This window comes from Hipposideros armiger, unplaced genomic scaffold (genome assembly GCF_001890085.2).
Source record: "Hipposideros armiger isolate ML-2016 unplaced genomic scaffold, ASM189008v1 scaffold_213, whole genome shotgun sequence".
Classification (NCBI taxonomy): Eukaryota; Metazoa; Chordata; class Mammalia; order Chiroptera; family Hipposideridae; genus Hipposideros; species Hipposideros armiger.
Window position 1 is genome coordinate 1,111,722 of NW_017731563.1, and position 13,066 is coordinate 1,124,787.

Below are 13,066 nucleotides of genomic sequence, written 5' to 3' on the forward strand. Positions count from 1 at the left end.
TGCCAGCCACTCATGGTAGCTTATGGCAGCCCAGCTCCAGGTCGAGCTATTGTTCACCATCATAGCTGTAGAGGGTGCAGTGTCACTGGCCCTCATATGGGATCTGAACCGGGGCCCTGCTGCTCAGAGCTGGCGTCCCAAGCCAGTTCTTAACCAACGTGCTACTTGGCCAGCCCCTTGGTTTCACTTATTTTGTTCTTTTGCCCTCCAGTGTGATTATTTGAGCTTAACGCCTGGGAAAATCTAAGATGTCCCTAAAGTTTAGGTTTAGAGTACTAGATTAGCAGGACACACTGCCTTAAAACAGTGGCAGCCTTTAATATGCTGTGGATAATTGAGGTGTTACTGGCAGCAGATGATGGTGGTTAAGTATAGTATTTAGTTAAGAGCCCCCAGGGCTCTGGAATTAGGTTCCTAATTCAAATCTTGACCCTACCACTTCAGAGCTATGTGACTTTAGATAAGTCACTTAACACTACAGGCCTCACTCTCTTCATCTGTAAAATGGTGATAATGACAGTACCTGTATTATAGGGGGCTTAATAAATATTAAGTCTTATACAATTCTTAGCACACTCACCAAATAAATGTTAGCGGTTGTTACCATTCAAATGATTCTGCATAATGAATGACTTTCTTAAGCAATATTCAGATTATTTAAGAAAAGAAAAAACTTTGCATCCCTCTTTGAACTTGAAATAGAATTCACTCAAACAGTAATATGTAGATTATTACTTGTAACCTACCTTACAGTCCAGATTTATCATGAAAAGGAATTTTTACTTCATGAGCTAGGTTAATCCTGGAAAGAAATTTCCTCATTAGCAGAATATTTTAATTTCTGAACTTGGTGTGCTATGCTATTTCTAAGGTGGAATCTTAAAAGTTTGGCCTCTTATTTCCTAGCCTGTTTGTTGTTAACATAGGGCTATCTACTGGATCACTCATGTGGAGGTGAGATTGCCAGTGTAGTCATATTTCTAAAGATCTTTAACCCATTTTGACTTTGATTAGAATATATACTCGTAGATAGTCCCTTAAAATCTTATTGGGGGCTGGCCGAGTGGCTCAGTTGGTTAAGAGCTCGCTCAAGAGTTTGAGCTCTGAGCAACAGCGGTTCGAGTCCAGCCCGAGCTGAGCAGCCGCTGAGCTGCCAACAGGTAGCAGGATGGCTCAGCTAAAAAAAAAAAAAAAATCTTATTGGAACACACAGACCATGTGATTTACTCGGATAGTATTTTCAATAAGGAAACACATAAAAGAATCAGTTCTACATAACAGTGGATTTTTGGAAAGTATTTTTTAATATGCTGAAGCCTGTTACTTGATTTAAGCCATTTCTTGGGTAGAATATTAGAAAATCACAGAGATCTAGTTTAGCTGTATTGATTTATCTTTGAGAGTAGTGTGGAAAAGTAGGATAGCTATGATATGTATTTTTAAAATTTGTTTTAATTATACTTGCAAAGTATCAACGTATTTTCCTTTTAATACAATTAAAGCTTTATTATAGGATGAATATAAAGTTTTATAATTGAAGCTAAAGCCTCCACAAACATTTTTCTCTCAACTTCCCCTTACAAGTTCCCTTCCCTTCTAATCATTGCTATTTGAAATTTGACATTCTCATGTAGGAACTCTTTATGTATTTTATATACAGATCTTTATATTTTTCACCTAGTTTTTGGTTTTGCTTTTAATTTTGCTTATAGTTTTTTTTTTTTTGGTATAATTGGTCGTTTTGACACAATTAAATGTATTTTTTTTTTTTACAGTTTTTACTGTTTGTTTCTTATTTAAAAAACCTTACCTTAACTCAGGTTCATAGGATATTATCCTGTTTTCTTTTAGCACTTTTAATAATTTTAAAATTTATATCTTTAATGTACATAGAATTTATTTCTGTATACTGTGTGAAGTAGGGACATAATTTATTTTTTTCGAAGAGTACCAGTTGTTCAAATCCTATTGTTGAATGATTTGTTTTTTCCTCACTGTTTTGAAATGTTACTTTTAGCATATACTAAACTCACATATAGAATTTAGACTCTACTGCTGGGCCAGTACTATACATTTTTCATTACTGTAGCTTTAAAAGACCACAAGTCCTTATGAGAAACCCTGGGGATCAGATGTGGTTTTGGAGTCCAGATTTTTTCCCCAGTAATACCCATTGGGCAGGGTTATGCAGTGTCCTGTAATCCTACACATTTCTTTTCTCAGTGAACAGTCATACTAAGCAAGATACATATAAAGAGTAAGTGACCTTAGATCAGATCAGGTTTTGCTGCTAAATGAGTTAAAAATTAAAAACTTACTTTCAGACCTTTTTGGATTTTTGCATTGCAATTAAAGGATCGTGGACCTCTAATTTATCTTGCTGTTTAGGAGACATCTTTCTTCTTTGTTCTTCTGTTTCAGCTTGTTTTGGTTATTCTTGTACTTTACTCTTATATTTGAATTCTAGAGTCAACTTGTTATGTGAAGAATCCTGTAGAGATGTTCATTGGGATTTGAATAGTTGGGGAAGAACTGACATCTTCACAGTGTTTGTCTTCTCGTCCTTGAACATGGATATCTTTCCTCTTGTTCTGGTGTTCTTTCAATAAAGTCTTGTAGTTTTTTCCAAAAATGCTTGCATATTTTTGTTAGATTCCTGTCAAAGTGTTCTTATGGTTTTGTTGCTATTGTGAGTGGATTTTTAACAAATTGCATTTTATAAATTGTTATTACTGATGTACAGGAAAGTATTGCTCTTTACATATTGATCTTGTGTCTGACCAATTTGTTGAGTTCTGCTAATTAGTTTTAATAATTTGTCAGTTGATGATCTTGGGTTTTCCAGTTAGAAAAGCATATATTCAGACATTGAGTTTTATCTTTCCCTTGCCAATCACTATACCTCTTATTTCTTCTTCTTTTCCATTTGCATGGTATGGTTTCAGTATCCAGTTTTGAAATGTGAAATAGTTTTTAAATGATGTTTACAGTGAAATAAATTGTAAGCAAATTTTGAATGCGTGAGTAAATAGATGATAGAAGGGAGAGCCTCCGTAAGTGGGTGTAATGAAAAGCTTCTGAGGGGAAATTGTTTGTTATTGGAGGATATAATGTGTGATATTTTCATTACAGATATGGTGTAAGATATTTCTTCAAGACTGGACAGCTGAGGACCTATCATTTCTGATAAGCCTTAAGCAGACTTACAGCCATAGAGAAACCTCAACGGATTTCCATATTTTGCTTTCTGCTTTAAACCTTTCCTGGCACCTCAGTTCATCTTGCAACCATGTATGGAAGTGCTCGCTCAGTTGGGAAGGTGGAGCCGAGCAGCCAGAGCCCTGGGCGTTCACCTAGGCTTCCACGTTCCCCTCGCCTGGGTCATCGTCGAACTAATAGTACAGGAGGAAGTTCTGGAAGCAGTGTTGGAGGTGGAAGTGGGAAAACCCTTTCAATGGAGAATATCCAATCCTTAAATGCTGCCTATGCCACATCTGGCCCTATGTACCTAAGTGACCATGAAAATGTGGGTTCAGAAACTCCTAAAAGCACCATGACACTTGGCCGTTCTGGGGGACGTCTGCCTTATGGTGTTAGGATGACTGCTATGGGCAGTAGCCCCAATATAGCTAGCAGTGGGGTTGCTAGTGACACCATAGCATTTGGAGAGCATCACCTCCCTCCTGTGAGCATGGCATCCACTGTTCCTCACTCTCTTCGTCAGGCCAGAGATAACACAATTATGGATCTGCAGACACAGCTAAAAGAAGTATTAAGGGAAAATGATCTCTTGCGGAAGGATGTGGAAGTCAAGGAGAGCAAATTAAGTTCTTCAATGAATAGCATCAAGACCTTCTGGAGCCCAGAGCTGAAGAAAGAACGAGCCCTCAGAAAAGATGAAGCTTCCAAAATCAGTGTTTGGAAGGAACAGTATAGAGTTGTGCAGGAGGAAAACCAGGTCAGTTTTATATGTATGTTTGTTTACCTGTATTGTCGGAATTCATGTGTATAAGTGAAACGAGCCATGCTTTTTCTTTTCTTTCTAAGCTTTTTCCCTCCTTCTTTCATTTATCTTTCTGTTTATTATTTATTCTAGTATTTCCTGTCCTCTGTTTCTTAGCCTTTTCCAGATTTGGTTCTGTGCCTTAATTTTTTTTTCTGATTGTCACATCTTGCTCAACATTTTTGCTTGTTTGTTTTCCCTGGCTTCTCTTTCTGCCTTTTCTTACAGCATCTATTATCTTTTTTTGAATTCTCTTGGGAATGTAATTTTGCCACACACTCTCAAATCCATTATCAAAACTAGGCTATGTAACTTACACATGAGGTGTAACATTAAGATTTACTATAACAAATGTCAAAAAGTCAATCTTAAAAAAAATAAAAAAACTGTCATAAGAAAAATCAACATATTAATTTGGAATGGAAATTAGTTTTAAAAAGTTAATATTGATTATGTAAATATTTATTTAGGACCAACAATGAGGAGCAGTTCTTTCTGTGGACGTTCATGATAGTTTAACTTCAGGATGCTTATGTAACTTTTTGTTTTTAGTTCTTTTGTTTTAAAGATTTTATTGGGTAATTGGGGAAGGGAAACAGCCAAGTTGTTGTCCTTCAGTCTTAGTTGTGGAGGGCGCAGCTAGCTCAGCTCCAAGTTCAGTTGCCATCCGGCCGCCTGTCGGCAGCTCGTGGCCGCTCAGCTCAAGGTACCGTGTTCAATCTTAGTTGCAGGGGGTGCAGTCCAACATCCCATGCAGGAGTCGAACCGGCAACCTTGTTGTTAGGAGCACGTGCTCTCACCAGCTGAGCCATCCTGCCATCTGTTGGCTTCTCAGTGGCAGCTCAGCTTGGGTGCAGCTCACTGGCTCATGTGGGAATCGAACCGGCGAACCTGTTGCTCAGAGCTCGCGCTCTTAACCAACTGAGCCACTTGGCCGACCTCTCTCCTATACCCTTAAAGGAGAATTTTAAAGCAGCTACCTCATTATTAGTATAGCTGGTATTATACTTTATTTTTGGGTTAGGTTAATAAAAATTATGAAGAAAATAATAAACTTATTTGGATTTCTGCTGTGTTCTTTAATGATGCTAAAAAATAAAAAAGGAAATACAAATAATCTCTGTTTCTCATGAAGTAAATCTAATTTAAGATTTCTGTTTCACAATTCTATTAGTAATACTCAGTTCAGGCATTCATAGCTACTGGTTTGGTTATTGAAGTAGATATCTAGTTAGATTGTTTGTATCTTAAAGCCCCAGACTTACTTTTTTTTTTTTTTTAAGATTTTTTAATTGGGGAATTGGGGGGATGGGAACAGTGCTGGGGAATTGGGGGAAGGGGAACAGACAAGTTGCTGTCCTTTTGTTCTTCACTCTAGTTGTGGAGGATGTTGCTTCACTGGCCCAAGTTGGCACCATCATTGTGCTCTTCCCGGGCGAGGCAGATCAGTCGCCAGCTTCTGGACGGCTGCTCACTGTGGCTGCTGGCCGCTCACACTGGCTGCTGGCTACACACGGTAGCCCATGGCAACCCACTGCCACAGGGACTCATGGCAGCCCAGCTCCAGGTTGAGCTGTTGTTCAGCATCTTAGCTGTGGAGGGCAGTGTCACTGGCCCTCATATGTGGGATCCGAACCGGGGCCCTCTGGCGTCCCAAGCCAGTTCTTAACCATCGCGCCACTCGGCCGGCCTTGATTTACTTTTTTAGTAATAAAAATAGCTTCTTTTCTTCTGATCATAAAAATAATACAGAAAAACACAGATAAGAAAGCAAATTTATCCCAAATCCTCCCATCTGTGATAACTTTGCTGTTCTACTGTTAACATTTTGATGTTTCTTCCTAATGAATTATCTTTGTGCAGCACACATACAAATTTTACGTGAATGGAATATTATAGGTGTTATGTTGTGACCATTTTCTAGCCAACATTTCTACTGTGTATTAAAGCCCTATGGTATATAGCTAAATAATTTTTAATCACTAGACTATTGTATCTGTACTAGTTAATTTAGTATCACCATTAAAAATCCTCATATTTATTTGATATATGATATAGTATGAATTAAAAACTAAACCTTGAATATATTTAAATCAGAGATTTCAAAATAATTAGAAAATATAATGATTTTATTCTTTCTCAGATATAGCCTTAAACTAGTTGGCTTTTACTTTTTTAAAATTATAGTTGACTTACAACATGCTTTTACTTTTTAACCAGTGACTAAATTTAATTTATCACTCACAGAATCTGAATGTCTTATTAGTATACTTAAATCTTAAAAAGACCCAGTCTTTTTAAAAAAGAGGAAAATGCCTTTAGAAAGTATTCCTCAGGAAGTTCCTATAGTTTGAGTCTTCAAGACTTTAAAAATGTGGGGGCGGGGTGGGGATGAGAATGAAAATAGACCTCAGTGTTAAATCTTAAAAGTAAGGACATGGTTCCTAAATTCTGGCTTGGATACATCAAGTACCAACAGATATATTTATTTAAAATACAGATTTCCAGGCCTTGCTTTATATCAACTAAGTAAATATTTATAGAGATGGTGTCCAGAAACTTATATTTTAAATAAGCTTCTCTGGTGGTTCTGATGATAAAGCAATTTTGGAATATTTAGAATTTAGTACATCTAATTCTTAAACTAGTCTATTGCTCATCTACTATAGGGAATTTGCTCTAGTGCCACTTTAAGGCTCAATTGTGAAAGAAGGGAAAAGAAACAAGGGACCATTGGCTCAGTGCTTCTCATCCTTTTTTTCTCGCGTGTTACACTTGAGGGTTGTGACAGACTGCTGTACATAAAAATCATTAACTGTGACAGTGAACCTCCGTAGAAGGAATGTGTGTACAGAAAAAGGGCGTTTAAAATCTTAGTTATGTTTAGTTAAAACAAAGCGACCCAGGTGATTTTGATATCTCCTCACCTTGAGAATCGTTGATGCACAAGATAAGATATTCAGATGATATTTGACAACAGAATCAGGAAATACCTTTTCTTCAGTTAAAATTTCAGTTGCAGAAAGTGAAGTACAACACCAAAAGTTTATCATTCCTAAATGTAAAATAATAGTACATTCTGAAAGTTTTATAGTTTGGTGTTGAGTTGTAAACATCAAGAGAACAAAGCTGAGGAGGTCCAAGATGGCGGATTAGGTACGCTATACCTACTGCATCCCAGAATTACACCAAAATCACAAATAAATTATAGAACAATCAACCTCAAGAATCATCTGAACACTAGCTGAACAGAAACCCTATAACTAAGGATATAAAGAAGAGACCACATTGAGACTGGTAGGAAGGGCAGAGACAGACATGGAACAGGCTGACCCCAAACCCAGAGATAGAGGTTGAACATTAGGAGGGACACCTCAGTGGCAGAGGTCCCCCTTGAAGAGGGATGGGGCCCCCAGCCCCTTGCTGGGCTCCCCAGGCCAGTCCTGTGCCAGGAAGATGTCTTCCCACAGCATCTGGCAGTGAAAATCAGGACTCTTTATCGGCTTTTCCTGATGGTGCCGAAGGCAGCTGGAAACCCAGACTCCCTCTTACAAAGCCAACACATGGACTCGCTTGCTTGTAGGCACTCACCTGGTCTCTGGTGGAGGAGTGGCGGCTTGGGGTGGGGCTCGGGGATGTTCAGGAAAGGACTGAGTTGTGTGGCTTTGGCAAGGGAGCTGGAGGGACAGGAGCCATTATCATCCATGTGTGGAGCCTGACACAGTGAGGCTTACAGGAGGGCGCCATCTTTTCAGGGTTAAGCCCTCCCCCAAAGGGCCAAGTGTGGGATTGCATTGGTCTGGTGGAATCATGGGTACACACTGCCTTGGTGACACCCTGGGTCCCCACCCTCCACACAGCTGGTGCTATATCACCTGGGAAAGCCTTGCCTTGACTGCTGGGCTGCTGGCCCCACCCCACAGGCTATAAAGCCCATTTAAAGTGGCAGAGGACCTGTGGTGGCCTGGGAAACGTTTGGTGGAGGATGGTAACCCAAGACCTGTGTTGCAGCAGAGACAGGCGGTGGTGGGCCTGACACGGGTGGTGGCTGGCTGTAGTGTTCTCGGGGCGTTTTTGCGGGCTGGTTACGGGCCCAGCACTGGTGCGGAAGCTGAGACTGCATTGATTTTGTAGAAACCACTGACCACACCCCTAGCTCCCTGGACCCCTCGCCCTGCCCACCTAGAACTGCATGGCCATGGGCACGGTGGGTGCCTGGATGGCCATCCCCACCCCACAGGCAGAGGAGGTCTTTTACAAAATGCAGTGGCCGGGGGAGATTTTGTTGGTGGACAGTGATCCAAAAACTGCACTGCAGCCACTTGGGGGCGGCTCTCAGGAATTTGCGAGCCTAAGGTGGTGGTGGACTGCAGTGTTCTTGGGGCACTGTGCAAGGTGGTCACAGGTTGGGCACTGGTGTAAGAACTGAATCTGCATTAGCTTTGTAAAAACCACCAGTCACATCTTGAACTCCACCCCACCCAGCTAGTGCTGCATCACCAAGGGCACTCTCAACACCAGGTCAGCCAGCCAAGCACACGCACTGGCTGTTTCAATGGCTAGGCTTCACAAGGCAGGTGGTAGGTGGCAATAGGTGAAGGGAGCTGGGCCTTTTGCTAAGCTGCCTCGGACCCACTATTGTTGGCAGCCATTGTCAGTTCACAGGGAGGCTACCCCCACATTCCTCCAGGTCCAGTACAGACAGCAGCCAACCACATATAGCTTTGTGGCTCCTACCAGGTAGCCCTGGGTCGGTAACAGACAAGGCTGGAATTGCTCTGCACAGGAGCCCCATCCAAAAGACACCAGAAACAACTCACCCAGAGGCCAGCTTCAGACTGCACCAGAGCACTACCTGGTTAGCTAGTTAGCCCCACAAGTGGCACACCCAAAGGTGGGGTATCAACAGGCACAAGAGCCCATGGGTGAAGCCTCCTCTGAGGGGTCAGCCCCCACACAGCAGCTCATAAACTGTGGGCGTAGCCAGTCCTCACAGTTAGTTAACCTGGGAGTCAGTCCCACCCACTGAGGTGCCAAAAGCAATGAAGGCTCAACTACAACAGGAGAATACACACAACACACTCAAGGGACACTCCTGGAACACATGCACAGGAGATTAGGGAGACTGTGCCATTTGACCACACAGGACACCTACTACATAAGGCCACCCACTACATACAGCCACCCAGCAAAGACTGAGAGACATAGGAGGTCTACCGAATACATAGAAGGAAACATAGAGAGGCAGCCAGAATGAAGAAACAAAGAAGCATGTCACAAATAAAAGAACAGGAGAAACCTCCAGAAATGGAACTTAATGAAATGGAAGAAGTCAAACTACCACAGAGTTTAAAACATTGATTATAAGAATGCTTAAGGAACTTAGTCGAGATTTTCAGCAAAGAGATAGCAAGCATAAAGAAGGACATAGAAACCATAAAGGAGAACCAGTCAGAAATAAAGAATACAATAACTGAAATGAAGAATACACTAAAAGGAATCAACAGCAGATTAGAGGAAGCAGAGAATTGAATCAACTATTTAGAAGACAAGGTAGAATACACCCAATCAGAATACAAAAAGGAAAAAATAAAAAATAATGAAGATAGTTTAAGGGACCTATGGGACAACATCAAGCATCACAGTATTCACATCATAGGAGTACCAGAAGGAGAAGAGAGGGAGCAAGGAATCGAGAACCTATTTGAAGAAATAATGACCGAAAACTTCCCTAACCTGGTGAAGGAAATAGACATACAAGCCCAGGAAGCACATAGATTCCCAAAGAAGGTGAACTCAAACAGGCCCACGCCAAGACACATCATAGTTAAAATGCAAAGGTTGAGGACAAAGAGAATCTTAAAAGCAGCAAGACAACTAGTTACTCACAAGCCAACTCCCATAAGACTGTGAGTTGATTTCTCAACAGAAACTTTGCAGGACAGAAGGGCGTGGCAGGAAATATTCAGAGTGGTTAAAATCAAGGGCCTTCAACCAAGACTACTATACCCAGCAAGGCTATCATTTAAAATTGTAGGAGAGATAGAGTTTCCCAGATAAGAAAAAGCTAAAGGAATTAATTACCACCAAGCCAGTATTACAGGAAATACTAAAAGGACTTAAGTATTTAAGAAGAAAGGAGAAAACAAACAAAATAATGATAAAAAATATGAATAATAAAATCGCAATAACTATGCACCTATCAATAGCCACTTTAACTATAAATGGATTAAATGCTCCAATCAAAAGACAAAGGATAGCTGAATGGATAAGAAAGCAAGACCCATCCATATGCTGTTTACAAGAGACCCCATCTCAGACCAAAAGACACACACAAACTGAAAGTAAAGGGATGGAAAAAGATATTTTACACAAATAGAAATGAGGAAAAAGCTGGTGCAGCAATACTGTATTGGACTTAATAGACTTTAAAAGGAGGATTATAATGAAAGAGAAGGACATTACATAATAATGAAGGGATCAATCCAATAAGAGGATATAACCCTAGTAAACATTTGTGCACCCAACATACACCTAAGTATATGAAACAAAGATCGACAGACATGAATGCAGAGATCAACAGTAACACAATCATCGTAGGGGACTTGAACACCCTACTGACACCAATGAATAGATCCTTCAGACAAAAAATCAACACGGAAACAGCGGCCTTAAATGACATACTAGACCAGATGGATTTAATTGATATTTTTAGAGCATTTCACACCCAAAGCAGCAGAATATGCATTCTTTTCAAGTGCACATGGAACATTTTCCAAGCCAGACCATATGTTAGGCAACAAAATAAGTCTTGATAAATTTAAGAAGATTGAAATTATATCAAGCATCTTTTCTCACCACAGTGGTGTGAAAGTAGAAATCAATTACAGGAAGAAAAACCTGAAAAACACACAAATACATGGAGGCTAAATAACATGCTACTAAACAGTCAGTGGGTCAACAATGAGATCAAGGAGGAAATCAAAAGATATCTTGAGACAAATGAAAATGAAAATACAATGACCCTAAATCTGTGGGACACAGCGAAAGCAATCCTAAGAAGGAAATTCATAGCAATGCAGGCCTGCCTAAAGAATCAAGAAAAATCTGAAATCAGCACTCTGTCTTTATACCTAAGGGAACTGGAAAAAGAACAGCAAAGTAAGCTCAAATTGAGTACAAGGAAGGAAATAATGAAGATCAGAGCACAAATAAATGAAATAGAGACAAAAACAAACAAACAAAAAACAATACAAAAAGATCAATGAAACCAAGAGCTGGTTTTTTGAAAAGATAAACAAAATTGACAAACTTTAACCAGACTCATCAAGGAAAAAAGAGAGGTAACTCAAGTAAATAAAATCAGAAATGAAAGAGAAGTGACCACAGACAGCACAGAATTCAGAAAATTTTTGAGACAATACTACAAGCAACTAACTATACTCCAACAAATTAGATAATCTGGAAGAAATGGTTAAATTCCTAGAAGCACACAATCTTCCAAAGCTGAATCAAGAAGAAAAAAATCTGAACAGACCAATTACTACCAACAAAATTTAGTCAGTAATCAACAAACTCCCAAGAAGCAAGTCTTGAACCAGATGGCTTCACAGCTGAATTTAACCAAACATTCAAAAAAGGATTAACACCTATTCTCCTCAAAGTATTCCAAAAAATCCAGAAGGAGGGAAGGCTCCCAAGCTCATTTTTATGTCCATCATTACTGTGATCTCAAAACCAAACAAAAACATCACAAAAAAACCAAAACTATTGGCCGATACCCCTAATAAACATTTGTGCAAAAATCCTCAACAAAATATTAGCAAACAATTCAGGAATACATTACAAAGATCATACACGATGAAGTGGGATTCATTCTTGATATGCAAGTTTGGTTCAATATCTGCAAATCAATTGATGTGATATACCACATAAACAAAGTGGAAAATAAAAATCATATGGTCATAGCAATAGATACAGAAGAAGCATTTGACAAAATCCAGCATCCATTTGTGATAAAAACTCTCAGCAAAGTGGGAATAGAGAGAACATATCTCAACATAATAAATGCCACATATGAGAAACCCACAGCCAACATCATCTCAATGGTGAAAAGCTGAAAGTGTTTTCCTTAAGATCAGGAACAAGACAAGGATGCCCAGTTTCACCACTTTTATTCAATATAGTACTGGAAGTTCTAGCCACAGCAATCAGACAAGAAAAAGATATAAAATACACCCAGATTGGAAAGGAGAAAGTAAAATTGTCATTATATGCAGATGACATGATACTATATATAGAGAAACCCAAAGGTCCACCAAAAAGCTGTTAGAGCTGATTTATGAATTTAATAAAGTTGCAGGATACAAAACTAATATTCAGAAATCAGTTGTATTTGTATATATCAATAACAAACTATCAGAAGGAGAAATTAAGAAAACAATCCCATTTACAATTGCTTCAAAAACAATAAAATACTGGGGCCGGCCAAGTGGCTCAGTTGGTTAAGAGTTGGCTTAAGAACCTGAGCTCTGAGCAACAGGCCACCGGTTCGATTCCCACGTGGGCCAGTGACACTGCGCCCGAGCTGAGCTGTCGCTGAGCTGCCAACAGGTAGCAGGATGGCTTAGCTGGTGTAACAACAAGATTGCCTGTTCTATGGTGGGCTACGCCTACCCGCAACTAAGACTGAACTCGGCACGCTGAGCTGCCACCCGGATGGCTCAGTAGATAGAGCATGTGCTCTTAACAAGAAGTCTGCTGTTTGACTCCCACATGGGATGGTGGCTACACCCACCCGCAACTAATACTGAACACAGCACCTTGAGCTTAGGGGCCATGAACTGTCGACGCTAAGCCAGATGGCATCTGGCGCCCTCCACAACGAAGATTGAAGAACAACTTGGTCAGTCCCCTTCCCCAATTCCCCAACACTGTTCCCCTCCCTCAATTCCCCCAATAAAATCTTTAAAACAAACAAACAAATACTTTGGAATAAATTTAACTAAGGAAGTACAAGACCTGTATTCAGAAACTTATAAGACATTGAAGAGAGAAATTAAA

General features: G+C 39.9%; 1 protein-coding gene across 1 annotated transcript in view; it reads left to right on the forward strand.

The window, feature by feature from the left end:
• The window catches only part of ERC1 (ELKS/RAB6-interacting/CAST family member 1), a 543,350-nt gene that overhangs the window by 36,847 nt on the left and 493,437 nt on the right, over positions 1-13,066 (forward strand). Inside the window, exon 2 of the mRNA XM_019654119.1 lies at positions 3,133-3,958. Within this exon, the coding sequence (XP_019509664.1) occupies positions 3,290-3,958 (669 nt within the window). The 5' untranslated portion in view covers positions 3,133-3,289. The remainder of the gene's footprint in view (positions 1-3,132; positions 3,959-13,066) is intronic.